This window comes from Oncorhynchus nerka, linkage group LG25 (genome assembly GCF_034236695.1).
Source record: "Oncorhynchus nerka isolate Pitt River linkage group LG25, Oner_Uvic_2.0, whole genome shotgun sequence".
NCBI classification, from domain to species: Eukaryota; Metazoa; Chordata; class Actinopteri; order Salmoniformes; family Salmonidae; genus Oncorhynchus; species Oncorhynchus nerka.
In genome coordinates, this window is record NC_088420.1 from 14607108 (window position 1) to 14631937 (window position 24830).

Consider the following 24830-nt stretch of genomic DNA (forward strand, 5'->3'; position numbering starts at 1 on the left):
TGACAGGTCGCTCCTACCAGGTGGCGTGGCGAGAATCCGTCTCCTCACCACGTGCTCTCACCACTGGTGTCCCCCAGGGCTCTGTTCTAGGCCCTCTCCTATTCTCGCTATACACCAAGTCACTTGGCTCTGTCATAACCTCACATGGTCTCTCCTATCATTGCTATGCAGACGACACACAATTAATCTTCTCCTTTCCCCCTTCTGACGACCAGGTGGCGAATCGCATCTCTGCATGTCTGGCAGACATATCAGTGTGGATGACGGATCATCACCTCAAGCTGAACCTCGGCAAGACGGAGCTGCTCTTCCTCCCGGGGAAGGACTGCCCGTTCCATGATCTCGCCATCACGGTTGACAACTCCATTGTGTCCTCGTCCCAGAGCGCTAAGAACCTTGGCGTGATCCTGGACAACACCCTGTCGTTCTCAAATAACATCAAGGCGGTGGCCTGTTCCTGTAGGTTCATGCTCTACAACATCCGCAGAGTACGACCCTGCCTCACACAGGAAGCGGCGCAGGTCCTAATCCAGGCACTTGTCATCTCCCGTCTGGAATACTGCAACTCGCTGTTGGCTGGGCTCCCTGCCTGTGCCATTAAACCCCTACAACTCATCCAGAACGCCGCAGCCCGTCTGGTGTTCAACCTTCCCAAGTTCTCTCACGTCACCCCGCTCCTCCGCTCTCTCCACTGGCTTCCAGTTGAAGCTCGCATCCGCTACAAGACCATGGTGCTTGCCTACGGAGCTGTGAGGGGAACGGCACCTCACTACCTCCAGGCTCTGATCAGGCCCTACACCCAAACAAGGGCACTGCGTTCATCCACCTCTGGCCTGCTCGCCTCCCTACCACTGAGGAAGTACAGTTCCCGCTCAGCCCAGTCAAAACTGTTCGCTGCTCTGGCCCCCCAATGGTGGAACAAACTCCCTCACGACGCCAGGACAGCGGAGTCAATCACCACCTTCCGGAGACACCTGAAACCCCACCTCTTTAAGGAATACCTAGGATAGGATAAAGTAATCCTTCTCCCCCCTTAAAAGACCTAGATGCACTATTGTAAAGTGGCTGTTCCACTGGATGTCATAAGGTGAAAGCACCAATTTGTAAGTCGCTCTGGATAAGAGCGTCTGCTAAATGACTTAAATGTAATGTAAATGTAAATGTCACTAATTCAGAGCCAAAAGCAAGCCTTATCTTGTTTTGTCACGCTTGAGCCTAGCTAGCTGAGTGTATGTAACGATGGCAACTGCAGAGAGAGTAATCGAGGACATTGCCTGATTTGGTACAAAGAGAAAATAGTTTTGAAACATTTTTTTTTAACTATGCAAGTCAGTTAAGAACAAATTCTTATTTTCAATGACTAGGCCGTACTTGTCAGCTCGGGGATTTGAACTTGCAACCTTTCGGTAACTAGTCCAACTCTCTAACCACTAGGCCACCCTGCCGCCCCAAGTGTTCAGAAAGATTGCACATTTTAAAGTCTCCCATGGTTAGCTTTACTGCTTCAGGTGACACAGGACTACCTGGCCTGAGTCCACCTGGTCGTGCTGCTGCTCCAGTTTAAACTCTTCTGCCTGCGCCTATGGAACCCTGGCCTTTTCACCGGACATGCTACCTTGTCCCGGACCTGCTGTTTTCGACTCTCTCTCTCTACCGCACCTGCTGTCTCTAACTCTGAATGATCGGCTATGAAAAGCCAGCCAGAGGAGGACTGGCCACCCCTCAGAGCCTGGTTCCTCTCTAGGTTTCTTCCTAGGTTCCTGCCTTTCTAGGGAGTTTTTCCTTGCCACCGTGTTTCTACATCTGTATTGCTTACTGTTTGGGGTTTTAGGCTGGGTTTCTGTATAGCACTTTGTGACATTGGCCTATGTAAAAAGGGCTTTATAAGTACATTTGATTGATTTACTGTCTCAGCCTGGAATACAAGGTCATGTTGGCACCTATTTGGATGTCAGTGGAGGGGGCTATGTAAACAATAAATAGTCAGACCTGATTTATTTTCCATGGCAAGTAGTATGATCATAGTTTTATGTCTTTAGTACAGACCTGCTGCTTAGTTGTAATATTGGCAGGATTGCAATATTTCTCGTTGATAAATGCACAAACTCCACCACCTTTTCTCTTACCAGAGTTGATGTTTCAGTCTATTCTAACAATTGTGTAGCCATGCAGCTCCACAACAGAGTTGGGATCCTGTTCCGTAAGCCAGGTCTTAGATACACAGATCAGGCAGGATTGTTGGTACTCTGAGAGGTGTTGGGTACGAGCCCGTAGCTCCTCAGTCTTATTCCTTATGCTTTGTACATGTCCATCCATAATAGATGGAATAGGTGTTCTGAAGGGTTGTTTTTTAATCCGAGTCTGAATTCCTCCTCTACCGGCACACTTCCTTGGTTTAGATGTCTTTTCTTGGGAAAATGTTGGTTTATTAATTGTGGTATTCCATTGCAGTGTAGACTTGCAGCAAAGGGTCGGAGATTAAGCAAGACATCTCTAATGTACGATATCCGCGGTTGCGGCTTGCTGTATACATCGAAGGTTAAATTGACAGCTTGTATGGTGCGTTTCACAAACAAAAACAGATTAAAACTAACAGCCAATGTACTGCTATTTGCCTCATTATTAGTTATCCGATTGATTAACACTAAAAACTTAGTTGATTGAGGTGAATTGCAATTTTTTTTAGATAAAAAAAAACGAGTAGTAGTAGTCATACATGTAGTAGTAGTAGTCATACATGTAGTAGTTGTGGTAGTAGTAATCATACATGTAATAGCAGTAATCACACATGTAGTAGTAGTAATCATACATACAGTAGTAGTAATCATAAATGTAGTAGTAGTAATCATACATGTAGTAGCAATAGTAATCATACATGTAGTAGTAGTAGTCATACATGTAGTAGTAGTAATCCTACATGTAGTAGTAGTAATCATACATGAAGTAGTAGTAGTCATACATGTAGTAGTAGTGGTAGGTAGTAGTAGTAATCATACATGTAGTAGTAGTGGTAGGTAGTAGTAGTAGTAATCATTACATGTAGTAGTAGTGGTAGTTAGTAGTAGTAGTAATCATACATGTAGTAGTAGTGGTAGGTAGTAGTAGTAGTCATACATGTAGTAGTAGTATTCATATATGTAGTAGTAGTAGTCATACATGTAGTAGTAGTGGTAGGTAGTAGTAGTAATCATACATGTAGTAGTAGTGGTAGGTAGTAGTAGTAGTGGTAGGTAGTAGTAGTAGTGGTAGGTAGTAGTAGTAATCATACATGTAGTAGTAGTGGTAGGTAGTAGTAGTAGTGGTAGGTAGTAGTAGTAGTGGTAGGTAGTAGTAGTAATCATACATGTAGTAGTAGTGGTAGGTAGTAGTAGTAGTCATACATGTAGAGGTAGTGGTAGGTAGTAGTAGTAGTCATACATGTAGTAGTAGTGGTAGGTAGTAGTAGTAGTCATACATGTAGTAGTAGTAGTCATACATGTAGCAGTTGTGGTAGGTAGTAGTAGTAGTGGTAGGTAGTAGTAGTAGTCATACATGTAGTAGTAGTGGTAGGTAGTAGTAGTGGTAGGTAGTAGTAGTAATCATACATGTAGTAGTAGTGGTAGGTAGTAGTAGTAGTCATACATGTAGTAGTAGTGGTAGGTAGTAGTAGTAGTGGTAGGTAGTAGTAGTAATCATACATGTAGTAGTAGTGGTAGGTATTAGTAGTAGTGGTAGGTAGTAGTAGTAGTCATACATGTAGTAGTAGTAGTCATACATGTAGTAGTTGTGGTAGTAGTAATCATACATACAGTAGTAGTAATCATACATGTAGTAGCAGTAGTAATCATACATGTAGTAGCAGTAGTAATCATACATGTAGTAGTCATACATGTAGTAGTAGTAATCCTACATGTAGTAGTAGTAATCATACATGTAGTAGTAGTAATCATACATGTAGTAGTAGTGGTAGGTAGTAGTAGTAGTAGTAGTAATCATACATGTAGTAGTAGTGGTAGGTAGTAGTAGTAGTAGTAGTAATCATACATGTAGTAGTAGTGGTAGGTAGTAGTAGTAGTAGTAGTAGTAATCATACATGTAGTAGTAGTGGTAGTAGTAGTAGTAATCATACATGAAGTAGTAGTAGTCATACATGTAGTAGTAGTGGTAGGTAGTAGTAGTAGTAGTAATCATACATGTAGTAGTAGTAGGTATACATGTAGTAGTAGTAATCATACATGTAGTAGTAGTGGTAGGTAGTAGTAGTAGTAATCATACATGTAGTAGTGGTAGGTAGTAGTAGTAGTAGTAATCATACATGTACTAGTAGTAATCATACATGTAGTAGTAGTGGTAGGTAATAGTAGTAGTAATCATACATGTAGAAGTAGTTGTGGTAGTAGTAATCATACATGTAGTAGTAGTAATCATACATACAGTAATAGTAGTCATACATGTAGTAGTAGTAATCATTACATGTAGTAGTAGTGGTAGGTAGTAGTAGTAGTAGTAGTAATCATACATGTAGTAGTAGTGGTAGGTAGTAGTAGTAGGAGTATTCATACATGTAGTAGTAGTAGTAGTCATACATGTAGTAGTAGTATTCATATATGTAGTAGTAGTAGTCATACATGTAGTAGTAGTGGTAGTAGTAGTAATCATACATGTAGTAGTAGTATTCATACATGTAGTAGTAGTGGTAGTAGTAGTAGTAATCATACATGTAGTAGTAGTAGGTATACATGTAGTAGTAGTAATCATACATGTAGTAGTAGTAGTCATACATGTAGTAGTAGTAATCATACATGTAGTAGTAGTGGTAGGTAGTAGTAGTAGTAATCATACATGTAGTAGTGGTAGGTAGTAGTAGTAGTAGTAATCATACATGTACTAGTAGTAATCATACATGTAGTAGTAGTGGTAGGTAATAGTAGTAGTAATCATACATGTAGAAGTAGTTGTGGTAGTAGTAATCATACATGTAGTAGTAGTGGTAGGTAGTAGTAGTAGTAGTAGTAGTATTCATACATGTAGTAGTAGTAGTAGTCATACATGTAGTAGTAGTATTCATATATGTAGTAGTAGTAGTCATACATGTAGTAGTAGTGGTAGTAGTAGTAATCATACATGTAGTAGTATTATTCATACATGTAGTAGTAGTGGTAGTAGTAGTAGTAATCATACATGTAGTAGTAGTGGTAGGTAGTAGTAGTAGTAGTAATCATACATGTAGTGGTAGTAATCATACATGTTGTAGTAGTGGTAGGTAGTAGTAGTAGTAGTAATCATACATGTAGTAGTAGTAATCATACATGTAGTAGTAGTAATCATACATACAGTAGTAGTAGTCATACATGTAGTAGTAGTAGTCATACATGTAGTAGTAGTGGTAGGTAGTAGTAGTAGTAGTAATCATACATGTAGTTGTAGTGGTAGGTAGTAGTAGTAGTAGTAGTAATCATACATGTAGGAGTAGTAATCATACATGTTGTAGTAGTGGTAGGTAGTAGTAGTAGTAGTAATCATACATGTAGTAGTAGTAATCATACATGTAGTAGTAGTAATCATACATACAGTAGTAGTAATCATACATGTAGTAGTAGTAATCATACATGTAGTAGTAGTAATCATACATACAGTAGTAGTAGTCATACATGTAGTAGTAGTAATCATACATGTAGTAGTAGTAATCATACATGTAGTAGTAATCATACATGTAGTAGTAGTAATCATACATGTAGTAGTAGTATTCATACATGTAGTAGTAGTGGTAGTAGTAGTAGTAGTTGTAATCATACATGTAGTAGTAGTGGTAGGTAGTAGTAGTAGTAGTAATCATACATGTAGTAGTAGTAATCATACATGTAGTAGTAGTAATCATACATGTAGTAGTAATCATATATGTAGTAGTAGTAATCATACATGTAGTAGTAGTATTCATACATGTAGTAGTAGTGGTAGTAGTAGTAGTAGTAGTAATCATACATGTAGTAGTAGTGGTAGGTAGTAGTAGTAGTAGTAATCATACATGTAGTAGTAGTGGTAGGTAGTAGTAGTAGTAGTAATCATACATGTAGTAGTAGTGGTAGGTAGTAGTAGTAGTAGTAGTAGTAGTAATCATACATGTAGTAGTAGTAATCATACATGTAGTAGTAGTGGTAGGTAGTAGTAGTAGTGGTAGGTAGAAGTAGTAATCATACATGTAGTAGTAGTGGTAGGTAGTAGTAGTAGTGGTATGTAGTAGTAGTAGTGGTAGGTAGTAGTAGTAGTCATACATGTAGTAGTAGTAGTCATACATGTAGTAGTTGTGGTAGGTAGTAGTAGTAGTGGTAGGTAGTAGTAGTAATCATACATGTAGTAGTAGTGGTATACATGTAGTAGTAGTGGTAGGTAGTAGTAGTAGTAGTAATCATACATGTAGTAGTGGTAGTAGTAGTGGTAGGTAGTAGTAGTAGTAGTAATCATACATGTAGTAGTAGTGGTAGGTAGTAGTAGTAGTAGTAGTAGTAGTAGTAATCATACATGTAGTAGTAGTAATCATACATGTATTAGTAGTGGTAGGTAGTAGTAGTAGTTGTAATCATACATGTAGTAGTAGTAATGATACATGTAGTAGTAGTAATCATACATACAGTAGTAGTAATCATACATGTAGTAGTAGTAATCATACATGTAGTAGTAGTAATCATACATACAGTAGTAGTAGTCATACATGTAGTAGTAGTGGTAGGTAGTAGTAGTAGTAATCATACGTGTAGTAGTAGCAATCATACATGTAGTAGTAGTAATCATACATGAAGTAGTAGTAGTCATACATGTAGTAGTAGTGGTAGGTAGTAGTAGTAGTAATCATACATGTAGTACTAGTATTCATATATGTAGTAGTAGTAGTCATACATGTAGTAGTAGTGGTAGTAGTAGTAATCATACATGTAGTAGTAGTATTCATACATGTAGTAGTAGTGGTAGTAGTAGTAGTAATCATACATGAAGTAGTAGTAGTCATACATGTAGTAGTAGTGGTAGGTAGTAGTAGTAGTAGTAATCATACATGTAGTAGTAGTAGTCATACATGTAGTAGTAGTAGTCATACATGTAGTAGTAGTGGTAGGTAGTAGTAGTAGTAGTAATCATACATGTAGTTGTAGTGGAAGGTAGTAGTAGTAGTAGTAGTAGTAGTAATCATACATGTAGTTGTAGTGGTAGGTAGTAGTAGTAGTAGTAGTAGTAGTAATCATACATGTAGTAGTAGTAATCATACATGTAGTAGTAGTGGTAGGTAGTAGTAGTAGTAGTAATCATACATGTAGTAGTAGTAATCATACATGTAGTAGTAGTAATCATACATACATTAGTAGTAATCATACATGTAGTAGTAGTAATCATACATGTAGTAGTAGTAATCATACATACAGTAGTAGTAGTCATACATGTAGTAGTAGTGGTAGGTAGTAGTAGTGGTAGTAATCATACGTGTAGTAGTAGTAATCATACATGTAGAAGTAGTAGTAGTAGTATTCATACATGTAGTAGTAGTAATCATACATGTAATAGTAGTGGTAGGTAGTAGTAGTAGTAGTAATCATACGTGTAGTAGTAGTAATCATACATGTAGAAGTAGTAGTAGTAGTATTCATACATGTAGTAGTAGTAATCATACATGTAGTAGTAGTAGTCATACATGTAGTAGTAGTAGTCATACATGTAGTAGTAGTGGTAGGTAGTAGTAGTAGTAGTAATCATACATGTAGTTGTAGTGGTAGGTAGTAGTAGTAGTAGTAATCATACATGTAGTTGTAGTGGTAGGTAGTAGTAGTAGTAGTAGTAGTAGTAGTAATCATACATGTAGTAGTAATCATATATGTAGTAGTAGTATTCATACATGTAGTAGTAGTGGTAGTAGTAGTAGTAGTAGTAATCATACATGTAGTAGTAGTGGTAGGTAGTAGTAGTAGTAGTAATCATACATGTAGTAGTAGTGGTAGGTAGTAGTAGTAGTAGTAATCATACATGTAGTAGTAGTGGTAGGTAGTAGTAGTAGTAGTAGTAGTAGTAATCATACATGTAGTAGTAGTAATCATACATGTAGTAGTAGTGGTAGGTAGTAGTAGTAGTGGTAGGTAGAAGTAGTAATCATACATGTAGTAGTAGTGGTATTAGTAGTAGTAGTGGTATGTAGTAGTAGTAGTGGTAGGTAGTAGTAGTAGTCATACATGTAGTAGTAGTAGTCATACATGTAGTAGTTGTGGTAGGTAGTAGTAGTAGTGGTAGGTAGTAGTAGTAATCATACATGTAGTAGTAGTGGTAGGTAGTAGTAGTAGTGGTAGGTAGTAGTAGTAGTAGTAATCATACATGTAGTAGTAGTGGTAGGTAGTAGTAGTAGTAGTAATCATACATGTAGTAGTAGTGGTAGGTAGTAGTAGTAGTAGTAGTAGTAGTAATCATACATGTAGTAGTAGTAATCATACATGTATTAGTAGTGGTAGGTAGTAGTAGTAGTTGTAATCATACATGTAGTAGTAGTAATCATACATGTAGTAGTAGTAATCATACATACAGTAGTAGTAATCATACATGTAGTAGTAGTAATCATACATGTAGTAGTAGTAATCATACATACAGTAGTAGTAGTCATACATGTAGTAGTAGTGGTAGGTAGTAGTAGTAGTAATCATACGTGTAGTAGTAGCAATCATACATGTAGTAGTAGTAATCATACATGAAGTAGTAGTAGTCATACATGTAGTAGTAGTGGTAGGTAGTAGTAGTAGTAGTAATCATACATGTAGTACTAGTATTCATATATGTAGTAGTAGTAGTCATACATGTAGTAGTAGTGGTAGTAGTAGTAATCATACATGTAGTAGTAGTATTCATACATGTAGTAGTAGTGGTAGTAGTAGTAGTAATCATTCATGTAGTAGTAGTGGTAGGTAGTAGTAGTAGTAGTAATCATACATGTAGTAGTAGTAGTCATACATGTAGTAGTAGTAGTCATACATGTAGTAGTAGTGGTAGGTAGTAGTAGTAGTAGTAATCATACATGTAGTTGTAGTGGAAGGTAGTAGTAGTAGTAGTAGTAGTAGTAATCATACATGTAGTTGTAGTGGTAGGTAGTAGTAGTAGTAGTAGTAGTAGTAATCATACATGTAGTAGTAGTAATCATACATGTAGTAGTGGTAGTAGTAGTAGTAGTAGTAATCATACATGTAGTAGTAGTAATCATACATGTAGTAGTAGTAATCATACATACAGTAGTAGTAATCATACATGTAGTAGTAGTAATCATACATGTAGTAGTAGTAATCATACATACAGTAGTAGTAGTCATACATGTAGTAGTAGTGGTAGGTAGTAGTAGTGGTAGTAATCATACGTGTAGTAGTAGTAATCATACATGTAGAAGTAGTAGTAGTAGTATTCATACATGTAGTAGTAGTAATCATACATGTAATAGTAGTGGTAGGTAGTAGTAGTAGTAGTAATCATACGTGTAGTAGTAGTAATCATACCTGTAGAAGTAGTAGTAGTAGTATTCATACATGTAGTAGTAGTAATCATACATGTAGTAGTAGTAGTCATACATGTAGTAGTAGTAGTCATACATGTAGTAGTAGTGGTAGGTAGTAGTAGTAGTAGTAATCATACATGTAGTTGTAGTGGTAGGTAGTAGTAGTAGTAGTAATCATACATGTAGTTGTAGTGGTAGGTAGTAGTAGTAGTAGTAGTAGTAGTAGTAGTAGTAATCATACATGTAGTAGTAGTAATCATACATGTAGTAGTAGTGGTAGGTAGTAGTAGTAGTAGTAATCATACATGTAGTAGTAGTAATCATACATGTAGTAGTAGTAATCATACATACAGTAGTAGTAATCATACATGTAGTAGTAGTAATCAGGTAGTGTAGTAGTAGTAATCATACATACAGTAGTAGTAGTCATACATGTAGTAGTAGTGGTAGGTAGTAGTAGTAGTAGTAATCATACGTGTAGTAGTAGTAATCATACATGTAGAAGTAGTAGTATTCATACATGTAGTAGTAGTAATCATACATGTAGTAGTAGTGGTAGGTAGTAGTAGTAGTAGTAATCATACGTGTAGTAGTAGTAATCATACATGTAGAAGTAGTAGTAGTAGTATTCATACATGTAGTAGTAGTAATCATACATGTAGTAGTAGTAGTAGTAGTCATACATGTAGTAGTAATCATACATGTAGTAGTAGTAGTCATACATGTAGTAGTAGTGGTAGGTAGTAGTAGTAGTAGTAGTCATACATGTAGTAGTAGTTGTAGGTAGTAGTAGTAGTAGTAATCATACATGTAGTAGTAGTAATCATACATACAGTAGTAGTAATCATACATGTAGTAGTAGTAATCATACATGTAGTAGTAGTAATCATACATACAGTAGTAGTAGTCATACATGTAGTAGTAGTGGTAGGTAGTAGTAGTGGTAGTAATCATACGTGTAGTAGTAGTAATCATACATGTAGAAGTAGTAGTAGTAGTATTCATACATGTAGTAGTAGTAATCATACATGTAATAGTAGTGGTAGGTACTAGTAGTAGTAGTAATCATACTTGTAGTAGTAGTAATCATACATGTAGAAGTAGTAGTAGTAGTATTCATACATGTAGTAGTAGTAATCATACATGTAGTAGTAGTAGTCATACATGTAGTAGTAGTAGTCATACATGTAGTAGTAGTGGTAGGTAGTAGTAGTAGTAGTAATCATACATGTAGTTGTAGTGGTAGGTAGTAGTAGTAGTAGTAATCATACATGTAGTTGTAGTGGTAGGTAGTAGTAGTAGTAGTAGTAGTAGTAGTAATCATACATGTAGTAGTAGTGGTAGGTAGTAGTAGTAGTAGTAATCATACATGTAGTAGTAGTAATCATACATGTAGTAGTAGTAATCATACATACAGTAGTAGTAATCATACATGTAGTAGTAGTAATCATACATGTAGTAGTAGTAATCATACATACAGTAGTAGTAGTCATACATGTAGTAGTAGTGGTAGGTAGTAGTAGTAGTAGTAATCATACGTGTAGTAGTAGTAATCATACATGTAGAAGTAGTAGTATTCATACATGTAGTAGTAGTAATCATACATGTAGTAGTAGTGGTAGGTAGTAGTAGTAGTAGTAATCATACGTGTAGTAGTAGTAATCATACATGTAGAAGTAGTAGTAGTAGTATTCATACATGTAGTAGTAGTAATCATACATGTAGTAGTAGTAGTAGTAGTCATACATGTAGTAGTAATCATACATGTAGTAGTAGTAGTCATACATGTAGTAGTAGTGGTAGGTAGTACTAGTAGTAGTAGTCATACATGTAGTAGTAGTTGTAGGTAGTAGTAGTAGTAGTAATCATACATGGAGTAGTAGTAATCATACATGTAGTAGTAGTAATCATACATACAGTAGTAGTAGTCATACATACAGTAGTAGTAGTCATACATACAGTAGTAGTAATCATACATGTAGTAGTAGTAATCATACATGTAGTAGTAGTAATCATACATACAGTAGTAGTAGTCATACATGTAGTAGTAGTGGTAGGTAGTAGTAGTAATCATACGTGTAGTAGTAGTAATCATACATGTAGTAGTAGTAATCATACATACAGTAGTAGTAGTCATACATGTAGTAGTAGTGGTAGGTAGTAGTAGTAGTAATCATACGTGTAGTAGTAGCAATCATACATGTAGTAGTAGTAATCATACATGAAGTAGTAGTAGTCATACATGTAGTAGTAGTGGTAGGTAGTAGTAGTAGTAGTAATCATACATGTAGTACTAATCAAATCAAATCAAATTTTATTTGTCACATACACATGGTTAGCAGATGTTAATGCATACATGTAGTAAATGCTTGTGCTTCTAGTTCCGACAATGCAGTGATAACCAACAAGTAATCTAACTAACAATTCTAAAACTACTGTCTTATACACAGTGTTAGGGGATATACATACAGTAGAATATGTACATAAGGATATATGAGTGAGTGATGGTACAGAGCAGCATACAGTAGATAGTAGTGGAGTACAGTATATACATATGAGATGAGTATGTAGACAAAGTAAACAAAGTGGCATAGTTAAAGTGGTAGTGATACATGTATTAGTAGTAGTAGTAGATGCAGTCGATGATGTACATGTAGTACAGTATATACGTATGCATATGAGATGAATAATGTAGGGTAAGTAACATTATATAAGGTAGCATTGTTTAAAGTGGCTAGTGATATATTTAGTATCATTTCATATAATTCCCATTATTAAAGTGGCTGGAGTTGGGTCAGTGTCAATGACAGTGTGTAGTAGTAATCACTCAATGGTGGCTGTTTAACAGTCTGATAGCCTTGAGATAGAAGCTGTTTTTCAGTCTCATCAGTCCCAGCTTTGATGCACCTGTAGTGACCTACCTTCTGGATGATAGCGGTAGTGAACAGGCAGTGGTTAATCGGGTGGTTGATGTCCTTGATGATCTATCTTATGGCCTTCCTGTAACATCGGGTGGTAGTAGTAGTCATACAGGTAGTAGTAGTGCCCCCGGTGATGCGTAGTAGTAGTAATCATACATGTGGTAGAGTATTCATTGAGGTAGTAGCAGTAGTCATACCAGGCGGTGTAGTGGGATGTAGTAGTAATCATCATGTAGTAGTAGTAGTGCTTTTGGTGACAAGTAGTAGTAGTGGTTCTAGTAGTATAATCATTCATGTAGTAGTAGTGGTATAGTAGTAGTAGTAGTAATCATAGTAGTAGTAGTATCATACATGTAGTAGTAGTAGTCATACATGTAGTAGTAGTGGTAGGTAGTAGTAGTAGTAATCATACATGTAGTAGTGGAAGGTAGTAGTAGTAGTAGTAGTAGTAGTAATCATACATGTAGTAGTAGTAGTATACAGTAGTAGTAGTAGTAGTATACATGTAGTAGTAGTAATCATACATGTAGTAGTAGTGGTAGGTAGTAGTAGTAGTAGTAATCATACATGTAGTAGTAGTAGTAGTAGTAGTAGTAGTAGTAGTAATCATACATGTAGTAGTAGTAATCATACATAGTAGTAGTAGTAATCATACATGCAGTAGTAGTAATCATACATGTAGTAGTAGTAGTCATACATGTAGTAGTAGTAATCATACATGTAGTAGTAGTAATCATACATGTAGTAGTAGTAGTGTAGTAGTAATCATACATGCATGTAGTAGTAGTAGTAGTAGTATTCATACATGTAGTAGTAGTAATCATACATGTAATAGTAGTGGTAGGTAGTAGTAGTAGTAGTAATCATACGTGTAGTAGTAGTAATCATACATGTAGAAGTAGTAGTAGTAGTATTCATACATGTAGTAGTAGTAATCATACATGTAGTAGTAGTAGTCATACATGTAGTAGTAGTAGTCATACATGTAGTAGTAGTGGTAGGTAGTAGTAGTAGTAGTAATCATACATGTAGTTGTAGTGGTAGGTAGTAGTAGTAGTAGTAGTAGTAGTAGTAATCATACATGTAGTAGTAGTAATCATACATGTAGTAGTAGTGGTAGGTAGTAGTAGTAGTAGTAATCATACATGTAGTAGTAGTAATCATACATGTAGTAGTAGTAATCATACATACAGTAGTAGTAATCATACATGTAGTAGTAGTAATCATACATGTAGTAGTAGTAATCATACATACAGTAGTAGTAGTCATACATGTAGTAGTAGTGGTAGGTAGTAGTAGTAGTAGTAATCATACGTGTAGTAGTAGTAATCATACATGTAGAAGTAGTAGTATTCATACATGTAGTAGTAGTAATCATACATGTAGTAGTAGTGGTAGGTAGTAGTAGTAGTAGTAATCATACGTGTAGTAGTAGTAATCATACATGTAGAAGTAGTAGTAGTAGTATTCATACATGTAGTAGTAGTAATCATACATGTAGTAGTAGTAGTAGTAGTCATACATGTAGTAGTAATCATACATGTAGTAGTAGTAGTCATACATGTAGTAGTAGTGGTAGGTAGTAGTAGTAGTAGTAGTCATACATGTAGTAGTAGTTGTAGGTAGTAGTAGTAGTAGTAATCATACATGGAGTAGTAGTAATCATACATGTAGTAGTAGTAATCATACATACAGTAGTAGTAGTCATACATACAGTAGTAGTAGTCATACATACAGTAGTAGTAATCATACATGTAGTAGTAGTAATCATACATGTAGTAGTAGTAATCATACATACAGTAGTAGTAGTCATACATGTAGTAGTAGTGGTAGGTAGTAGTAGTAATCATACGTGTAGTAGTAGTAATCATACATGTAGTAGTAGTAATCATACATACAGTAGTAGTAGTCATACATGTAGTAGTAGTGGTAGGTAGTAGTAGTAGTAATCATACGTGTAGTAGTAGCAATCATACATGTAGTAGTAGTAATCATACATGAAGTAGTAGTAGTCATACATGTAGTAGTAGTGGTAGGTAGTAGTAGTAGTAGTAATCATACATGTAGTACTAGTATTCATATATGTAGTAGTAGTAGTCATACATGTAGTAGTAGTGGTAGTAGTAGTAATCATACATGTAGTAGTAGTATTCATACATGTAGTAGTAGTGGTAGTAGTAGTAGTAATCATTCATGTAGTAGTAGTGGTAGGTAGTAGTAGTAGTAGTAATCATACATGTAGTAGTAGTAGTCATACATGTAGTAGTAGTGGTAGGTAGTAGTAGTAGTAGTAATCATACATGTAGTTGTAGTGGAAGGTAGTAGTAGTAGTAGTAGTAGTAGTAATCATACATGTAGTTGTAGTGGTAGGTAGTAGTAGTAGTAGTAGTAGTAGTAATCATACATGTAGTAGTAGTAATCATACATGTAGTAGTAGTGGTAGGTAGTAGTAGTAGTAGTAATCATACATGTAGTAGTAGTAATCATACATGTAGTAGTAGTAATCATACATACAGTAGTAGTAATCATACATGTAGTAGTAGTAATCATACATGTAGTAGTAGTAATCATACATACAGTAGTAGTAGTCATACATGTAGTAGTAGTGGTAGGTAGTAGTAGTGGTAGTAATCATACGTGTAGTAGTAGTAATCATACATGTAGAAGTAGTAGTAGTAGTATTCATACATGTAGTAGTAGTAATCATACATGTACTAGTAGTGGTAGGTAGTAGTAGTAGTAGTAATCATACGTGTAGTAGTAGTAATCATACATGTAGAAGTAGTAGTAGTAGTATTCATACATGTAGTAGTAGTAATCATACATGTAGTAGTAGTAGTCATACATGTAGTAGTAGTGGTAGGTAGTAGTAGTAGTAGTAGTCATACATGTAGTAGTAGTTGTAGGTAGTAGTAGTAGTAGTAATCATACATGGAGTAGTAGTAATCATACATGTAGTAGTAGTAATCATACATACAGTAGTAGTAGTCATACATACAGTAGTAGTAGTCATACATACAGTAGTAGTAATCATACATGTAGTAGTAGTAATCATACATGTAGTAGTAGTAATCATACATACAGTAGTAGTAGTCATACATGTAGTAGTAGTGGTAGGTAGTAGTAGTAATCATACGTGTAGTAGTAGTAATCATACATGTAGTAGTAGTAATCATACATACAGTAGTAGTAGTCATACATGTAGTAGTAGTGGTAGGTAGTAGTAGTAGTAATCATACGTGTAGTAGTAGTAGTCATACATGTAGTAGTAGTGGTAGGTAGTAGTAGTAGTAGTAATCATACATGTAGTACTAGTATTCATATATGTAGTAGTAGTAGTCATACATGTAGTAGTAGTGGTAGTAGTAGTAATCATACATGTAGTAGTAGTATTCATACATGTAGTAGTAGTGGTAGTAGTAGTAGTAATCATTCATGTAGTAGTAGTGGTAGGTAGTAGTAGTAGTAGTAATCATACATGTAGTAGTAGTAGTCATACATGTAGTAGTAGTAGTCATACATGTAGTAGTAGTGGTAGGTAGTAGTAGTAGTAGTAATCATACATGTAGTTGTAGTGGAAGGTAGTAGTAGTAGTAGTAGTAGTAGTAATCATACATGTAGTTGTAGTGGTAGGTAGTAGTAGTAGTAGTAGTAGTAGTAATCATACATGTAGTAGTAGTAATCATACATGTAGTAGTAGTGGTAGGTAGTAGTAGTAGTAGTAATCATACATGTAGTAGTAGTAATCATACATGTAGTAGTAGTAATCATACATACAGTAGTAGTAATCATACATGTAGTAGTAGTAATCATACATGTAGTAGTAGTAATCATACATACAGTAGTAGTAGTCATACATGTAGTAGTAGTGGTAGGTAGTAGTAGTGGTAGTAATCATACGTGTAGTAGTAGTAATCATACATGTAGAAGTAGTAGTAGTAGTATTCATACATGTAGTAGTAGTAATCATACATGTACTAGTAGTGGTAGGTAGTAGTAGTAGTAGTAATCATACGTGTAGTAGTAGTAATCATACATGTAGAAGTAGTAGTAGTAGTATTCATACATGTAGTAGTAGTAATCATACATGTAGTAGTAGTAGTCATACATGTAGTAGTAGTAGTCATACATGTAGTAGTAGTGGTAGGTAGTAGTAGTAGTAGTAATCATACATGTAGTTGTAGTGGTAGGTAGTAGTAGTAGTAGTAATCATACATGTAGTTGTAGTGGTAGGTAGTAGTAGTAGTAGTAGTAGTAATCATACATGTAGTAGTAGTAATCATACATGTAGTAGTAGTGGTAGGTAGTAGTAGTAGTAGTAATCATACATGTAGTAGTAGTAATCATACATGTAGTAGTAGTAATCATACATACAGTAGTAGTAATCATACATGTAGTAGTAGTAATCATACATGTAGTAGTAGTAATCATACATACAGTAGTAGTAGTCATACATGTAGTAGTAGTGGTAGGTAGTAGTAGTAGTAGTAATCATACGTTTAGTAGTAGTAATCATACATGTAGAAGTAGTAGTATTCATACATGTAGTAGTAGTAATCATACATGTAGTAGTAGTGGTAGGTAGTAGTAGTAGTAGTAATCATACGTGTAGTAGTAGTAATCATACATGTAGAAGTAGTAGTAGTAGTATTCATACATGTAGTAGTAGTAATCATACATGTAGTAGTAGTAGTAGTAGTCATACATGTAGTAGTAATCATACATGTAGTAGTAGTAGTCATACATGTAGTAGTAGTGGTAGGTAGTAGTAGTAGTAGTAGTCATACATGTAGTAGTAGTTGTAGGTAGTAGTAGTAGTAGTAATCATACATGGAGTAGTAGTAATCATACATGTAGTAGTAGTAATCATACATACAGTAGTAGTAGTCATACATACAGTAGTAGTAGTCATACATACAGTAGTAGTAATCATACATGTAGTAGTAGTAATCATACATGTAGTAGTAGTAATCATACATACAGTAGTAGTAGTCATACATGTAGTAGTAGTGGTAGGTAGTAGTAGTAGTAGTAATCATACGTGTAGTAGTAGTAATCATACATGTAGTAGTAGTATTCATACATGTAGTAGTAGTAATCATACATGTAGTAGTAGTGGTAGGTAGTAGTAGTAGTAGTAATCATACGTGTAGTAGTAGTAATCATACATGTAGAAGTAGTAGTAGTAGTATTCATACATGTAGTAGTAGTAATCATACATGTAGTAGTAGTAGTAGTAGTCATACATGTAGTAGTAATCATACATGTAGTAGTAGTAGTCATACATGTAGTAGTAGTGGTAGGTAGTAGTAGTAGTAGTAGTCATACATGTAGTAGTAGTTGTAGGTAGTAGTAGTAGTAGTAATCATACATGGAGTAGTAGTAATCATACATGTAGTAGTAGTAATCATACATGTAGTAGTAGTAGTCATACATGTAGTAGTAGTAATCATACATACAGTAGTAGTAATCATACATACAGTAGTAGTAATCATACATACAGTAGTAGTAGTCATACATGTGGTAGTAGTAGTCATACATGTGGTAGTAGTAGTCATACATGTGGTAGTAGTAGTAGTAGTAGTAGTGGTAGGTAGTAGTAGTAGTAGTCATACATGTGGTAGTAGTAGTAGTAGACACTGCAGTAGTAGCACTACTAATGGTGACTTTGGTAGATGGGTATGATGCGGTAATAATGGGTTTGTTTATAGTGAATGCCACCATAACATTTACATTTAAGTCATTTAGCAGACGCTCTTATCCAGAGCGACTTACAAATTGGTGCATTCACCTTATGACATCCAGTGGAGCAGCCACTTTACAATAGTGCATCTAAATCTTTTAAGGGGGGAAGGATTACTTTATCCTATCCTAGGTATTCCTTAAAGAGGTGGGGTTTCAGGTGTCTCCGGAAGGTGGTGATTGACTCCGCTGTCCTGGCGTCGTGAGGGAGTTTGTTCCACCATTGGGGGGCCAGAGCAGCGAACAGTTTTGACTGGGCTGAGCGGGAACTGTACTTCCTCAGTGGTAGGGAGGCGAGCAGGCCAGAGGTGGATGAACGCAGTGCCCTTGTTTGGGTGTAGGGCCTGATCAGAGCCTGGAGGTACTGAGGTGCCGTTCCCCTCACAGCTCCATAGGCAAGCACCATGGTCTTGTAGCGGATGCGAGCTTCAACTGGAAGCCAGTGGAGAGAGCGGAGGAGCGGGGTGACGTGAGAGAACTTGGGAAGGTTGAACACCAGACGGGCTGCGGCGTTCTGGATGAGTTGTAGGGGCTTAATGGCACAGGCAGGGAGCCCAGCCAACAGCGAGTTGCAGTAATCCAGACGGGAGATGACAAGTGCCTGGATTAGGACCTGCGCCGCTTCCTGTGTGAGGCAGGGTCGTACTCTGCGGATGTTGTAGAGCATGAACCTACAGGAACGGGCCACCGCCTTGATGTTAGTTGAGAACGACAGGGTGTTGTCCAGGATCACGCCAAGGTTCTTAGCGCTCTGGGAGGAGGACACAGTGGAGTTGTCAACCGTGATGGCGAGATCATGGAACGGGCAGTCCTTCCCGGGAGGAAGAGCAGCTCCGTCTTGCCGAGGTTCAGCTTGAGGTGGTGATCCGTCATCCACACTGATATGTCTGCCAGACATGCAGAGATGCGATTCGCCACCTGGTCATCAGAAGGGGGAAAGGAGAAGATTAATTGTGTGTCGTCTGCATAGCAATGATAGGAGAGACCATGTGAGGTTATGACAGAGCCAAGTGACTTGGTGTATAGCGAGAATAGGAGAGGGCCTAGAACAGAGCCCTGGGGGACACCAGTGGTGAGAGCACGTGGTGAGGAGACGGATTCTCGCCACGCCACCTGGTAGGAGCGACCTGTCAGGTAGGACGCAATCCAAGCGTGGGCCGCGCCGGAGATGCCCAACTCGGAGAGGGTGGAGAGGAGGATCTGATGGTTCACAGTATCGAAGGCAGCCGATAGGTCTAGAAGGATGAGAGCAGAGGAGAGAGAGTTAGCTTTAGCAGTGTGGAGCGCCTCCGTGATACAGAGAAGAGCAGTCTCAGTTGAATGACTAGTCTTGAAACCTGACTGATTTGGATCAAGAAGGTCATTCTGAGAGAGATAGCGGGAGAGCTGGCCAAGGACAGCACGTTCAAGGGTTTTGGAGAGAAAAGAAAGAAGGGATACTGGTCTGTAGTTGTTGACATCGGAGGGATCGAGTGTAGGTTTTTTCAGAAGGGTGCAACTCTCGCTCTCTTGAAGACGGAAGGGACGTAGCCAGCGGTCAGGGATGAGTTGATGAGCGAGGTGAGGTAAGGGAGAAGGTCTCCGGAAATGGTCTGGAGAAGAGAGGAGGGGATAGGGTCAAGCGGGCAGGTTGTTGGGCGGCCGGCCGTCACAAGACGCGAGATTTCATCTGGAGAGAGAGGGGAGAAAGAGGTCAGAGCACAGGGTAGGGCAGTGTGAGCAGAACCAGCGGTGTCGTTTGACTTAGCAAACGAGGATCGGATGTCGTCGACCTTCTTTTCAAAATGGTTGACGAAGTCATCTGCAGAGAGGGAGGAGGGGGAGGGGAGGGGGATTCAGGAAGGGAGGAGAAGGTGGCAAAGAGCTTCCTAGGGTTAGAGGCAGATGCTTGGAATTTAGAGTGGTAGAAAGTGGCTTTAGCAGCAGCGACAGAAGAGGAAAATGTAGAGAGGAGGGAGTGAAAGGATGCCAGGTCCGCAGGGAGGCGAGTTTTCCTCCATTTCCGCTCGGCTGCCCAGAGCCCTGTTCTGTGAGCTCGCAATGAGTCGTCGAGCCACGGAGCGGGAGGGGAGGACTGAGCCGGCCTGGAGGATAGGGGACATAGAGAGTCAAAGGATGCAGAAAGGGAGGAGAGGAGGGTTGAGGAGGCAGAATCAGGAGATAGGTTGGAGAAGGTTTGAGCAGAGGGAAGAGATGATAGGATGGAAGAGGAGAGAGAGCGAAGGTTGGGACGGCGCGATACCATCCGAGTAGGGGCAGTGTGGGAAGTGTTGGATGAGAGCGAGAGGGAAAAGGATACAAGGTAGTGGTCGGAGACTTGGAGGGGAGTTGCAATGAGGTTAGTGGAAGAACAGCATCTAGTAAAGATGAGGTTGAGCGTATTGCCTGCCTTGTGAGTAGGGGGGGAAGGTGAGAGGGAGAGGTCAAAAGAGGAGAGGAGTGGAAAGAAGGAGGCAGAGAGGAATGAGTCAAAGGTAGACGAGGGGAGGTTAAAGTCGCCCAGAACTGTGAGAGGTGAGCCGTCCTCAGGAAAGGAGCTTATCAAGGCATCAAGATCATTGATGAACTCTCCGAGGGAACCTGGAGGGCGATAAATGATAAGGATGTTAAGCTTGAAAGGGCTGGTAACTGTGACAGCATGGAATTCAAAGGAGGCGATAGACAGATGGGTAAGGGGAGAAAGAGAGAATTGACCACTTGGGAGAGATGAGGATCCCGGTGCCACCACCCCGCTGACCAGAAGCTCTCGGGGTGTGCGAGAACACGTGGGCGGACGAAGAGAGAGCAGTAGGAGTAGCAGTGTTATCTGTGGTGATCCATGTTTCCGTCAGTGCCAAGAAGTCGAGGGACTGGAGGGAGGCATAGGCTGAGATGAACTCTGCCTTGTTGGCCGCAGATCGGCAGTTCCAGAGGCTACCGGAGACCTGGAACTCCACGTGGGTCGTGCGCGCTGGGACCACCAGATTAGGGTGGCCGCGGCCACGCGGTGTGGAGCGTTTGTATGGTCTGTGCAGAGAGGAGAGAACAGGGATAGACAGACACATAGTTGACAGGCTACAGAAGAGGCTACGCTAATGCAAAGGAGATTGGAATGACAAGTGGACTGCACGTCTCGAATGTTCAGAAAGTTGAGCTTACGTAGCAAGAATCTTATTGACTAAAATGATTAAAAATGATACAGTACTGCTGAAGTAGGCTAGCTGGCAGTGGCTGCGTTGTTGATTTGGGGGCTAGCTGGCTAGCTAGCAGTGTTGATTACGTTACGTTGCGTTAAAAGAACGACAATAGCTGGCTAGGTAACCTAGAAAATCGCTCTAGACTACACAATTATCTTTGATACAGAGACGGCTATGTAGCTAGCTATGTAGCTAGCTACGATCAAACAAATCAAACCGTTGTACTGTAATGAAATAACAACCCTTTCTGTATATCCCTGTATCTGTGACCCTGTCCCGGTGTCCCTACTCCAGGTCATGATACCATCGTCACTCTGCTCAAACACTACAAGCGTCCCCTGGATGACTCCCCATGTAACGAGTACTCTCAGCCTGGCGGAGGTGAGTGGGAGAGGAGGGGATCACTGGTGCACTTGGACTTCAAGGCCCTAACATCTAGGGCCATCTCATAGGGTGAATCTCAATTGTATTTGCTTGATTCCTCATGTTCTCTATACTTACCGCCTTCTCAAAATGCATTGGAGGAGAAGGTCAGAGGGGAGGAACCTCTGATGTTCTTCTCCAATACATTTTAAGGAGCCAAGGAGAGAGGATGTAAGGAATTATGACAATTGAGAGAACTAATGTTCTCTTTTCGATGCTATAATGTATGTCTTTGCTATGCTATATAATGTACATCTAATGCTATGTATCTTTAGGAGAGGCCAACAAAGGAGAGGATGTTGACTATAAACATTAGTAATGTTCAAAGATAACACCTCACCAAGATGATAGAATACAACACAAGTAAATGTTATTTTCAAAAAATGAATAAATAATAGGTCTACAAAGGAGAGAATGTTGACTATTAATTAACATGTGTAATGTTCAAAGTGCAAGATAACACCTCACCAAGATTGCTGAATACATACAACAATGTACAATGTAATGTGATAATCATCCTGTTTATCTTGTCACGAGTCTTTCAGATGGGTCCTACGTGTCTGTGCCGTCCCCCCTGGGCAAGATCAAAAGCATGACCAAAGGTACTGGAGTAAAGTGAAGCACATGACACGCTGTGTCCTGCATCACCCAAGCAACACTTCACATCACTGTCAGCTGACAGTGACATGCTCACTGGTTACTGTTGCTATGGGACTTATTAGAGTTTGTCTCCTATATATGATTATATGGTAATCGACAATAGCAAACAACAGGCCAATGTAAAAAATAAATAAAATAACAACAACAAAAAGAGAGAAAAAAGCTCACTGGTTACTGTTGCTATGTGACTCAGGTAGGGCTGACCCCATTTATTCGACTGGTCGATTGTTTGGTGGATAGGCTGTTGGTCGACCAAGATTTTTTTAGTAGACTAAATGGGGTTAGCAAAAAATAAAGAAAATAATATTGTGTACAAGACACCTGTCTAATTGGCGCCTGTCTGAGTGGACTGATCCATTGTGGAGGCCATGGGGATGGCACAGTCCATCACTCTGTCAAGTGCTGCTGGAATTCTATATGGTTATATTACATAAGAACAATGACTCAACACTAAATTGTATATGGTTATATTACATAAGAACAATGACTCAACACTAAATTGTATATGGTTATATTACATAAGAACAATGACTCAACACTAAATTGTATATGGTTATATTACATAAGAACAATGACTCAACACTAAATTGTATATGGTTATATTACATAAGAACAATGACTCAACACAAAATTGTATATGGTTATATTACATAAGAACAATGACTCAACACGAAATTGTATATGGTTATATTACATAAGAACAATGACTCAACACTAAATTGTATATGGTTATACTACATAAGAACAATGACTCAACACTAAATTGTATATGGTTATATTACATAAGAACAATGACTCAACACGAAATTGTATATGGTTATATTACATAAGAACAATGACTCAACACTAAATTGTATATGGTTATACTACATAAGAACAATGACTCAACACTAAATTGTATATGGTTATATTACATAAGAACAATGACTCAACACTAAATTGTATATGGTTATATTACATAAGAACAATGACTCAACACTAAGAACAATTATATTATTTAATAACAAATGTGCTTTCTCCCGGATTGGATAGCGGTCGCTGTTGAATTTCCGCCTTTCATAGCAAAGTTCCCCAGCATATTGGTGTTGAGAACAATGAGGTGGAGGCAGCAGCAGAATAAGGAGATGAGAAAACAGCCCTTGCCTTATTGTCGAAGACAGGTATTCTGGGGTCCGCGTAAACTGGGGTACACGCAATGCCGTGGGGGGTACGCCAAATGTTGGACCATCAAAGAGGCGCAAATATGATGTGAACTACATTGATTTGGGGATCACTTACACTACCGTTCATAAGTTGGGGGGCACTTAGAGATTTCCTTGTTTTTGAAAGAAAAGCAAATGTTTTGTCCATTAAAATAACATCAAATTGATACAGTGTAGACATTGTTAATGTTGTAAATCACAATTGTATCTGGAAACAGCTGATTTTTTATGGAATATCTACATAGGCCTACAGAGGCCCATTATCAGCAACCATCACTCCTGTGTTCCAATGGCACGTTGTGTTAGCTAATCCAAGTTTATAATTTTAAAATGCTAATGAATCATTAGAAAACCCTTTTGCAATTATGTTAGCACAGCTGAAAACTGTTGTTATGATTAAAGAAGCAATAAAACCGACATTCTTTAGACTAGTTGAGTATCTGGAGCATCAGCATTTTTGGGTTCTATTGCAGCCTCAAAATGGCCAGAATCAAAGAACTTTCTTCTGAAACTCATCAGTGTATTCTTGTTCTGAGAAATGAAGGCTATTCCATGCGAGAAATTGCCAAGAAACTGAAGATCTCGCACAATCTGTGTACTACTCCCTTCACATAACAGAGCAAACTGGCCCTAACCAGAATAGAAAGAGGAGTGGGAGGCCCCGGTGCACAACTGAGCAAGAGGACAAGTACACTGGAGTGTCTAGTTTGAGAAACAGATGCCTCACAAGTCCTCAACTGGCAGGTTCATTAAATAGTACCCGCAAAACACCAGTCTTAACGTCAACAGTGAAGAGGCAACTCTGGGATGCTGGCCTTCTATGCAGAGTTGCAAAGAAAAAGACATATCTCAAACTGTCCAATAAAAATAAAAGATTAAGATGGGCAAAAGAACACAGACACTAGACAGCATCCCGGAGTTGCCTTTTCCTGCTTCTGTTGCCTGTTTGAGTGTTTGTTAAACAACCTACTGATTCCGTGAGCACCAAGCCTCAACCAACTTCATGTGAACTAAACAATTCCGCAAATTCATTTGTTTTTAATCTTTGCTTTACTGTGATAAAGGCTTTACACTTTTTCCCATTAGAACAGCCTCTCTGGTTTTAATTATAATTCTTTAATGTTTTTTAAGCTGTTCCAAATTGTCACAAAAATAATAATTATAACGATAATAATGCTCCTTTTTCTTGATCTCCTTCTTAATGTTATTATTATTATAA

The 24830-nt window shown here is 38.1% G+C and overlaps 1 protein-coding gene across 1 annotated transcript in view; it reads left to right on the forward strand.

Moving 5' to 3' along the window:
* The window catches only part of tnni3k (TNNI3 interacting kinase), a 78298-nt gene that overhangs the window by 17144 nt on the left and 36324 nt on the right, over nt 1-24830 (forward strand). The window contains exons 12-13 of the mRNA XM_065009600.1: nt 21621-21707; nt 22295-22351. Coding sequence (XP_064865672.1) covers nt 21621-21707; nt 22295-22351 — 144 coding nt within the window. The remainder of the gene's footprint in view (nt 1-21620; nt 21708-22294; nt 22352-24830) is intronic.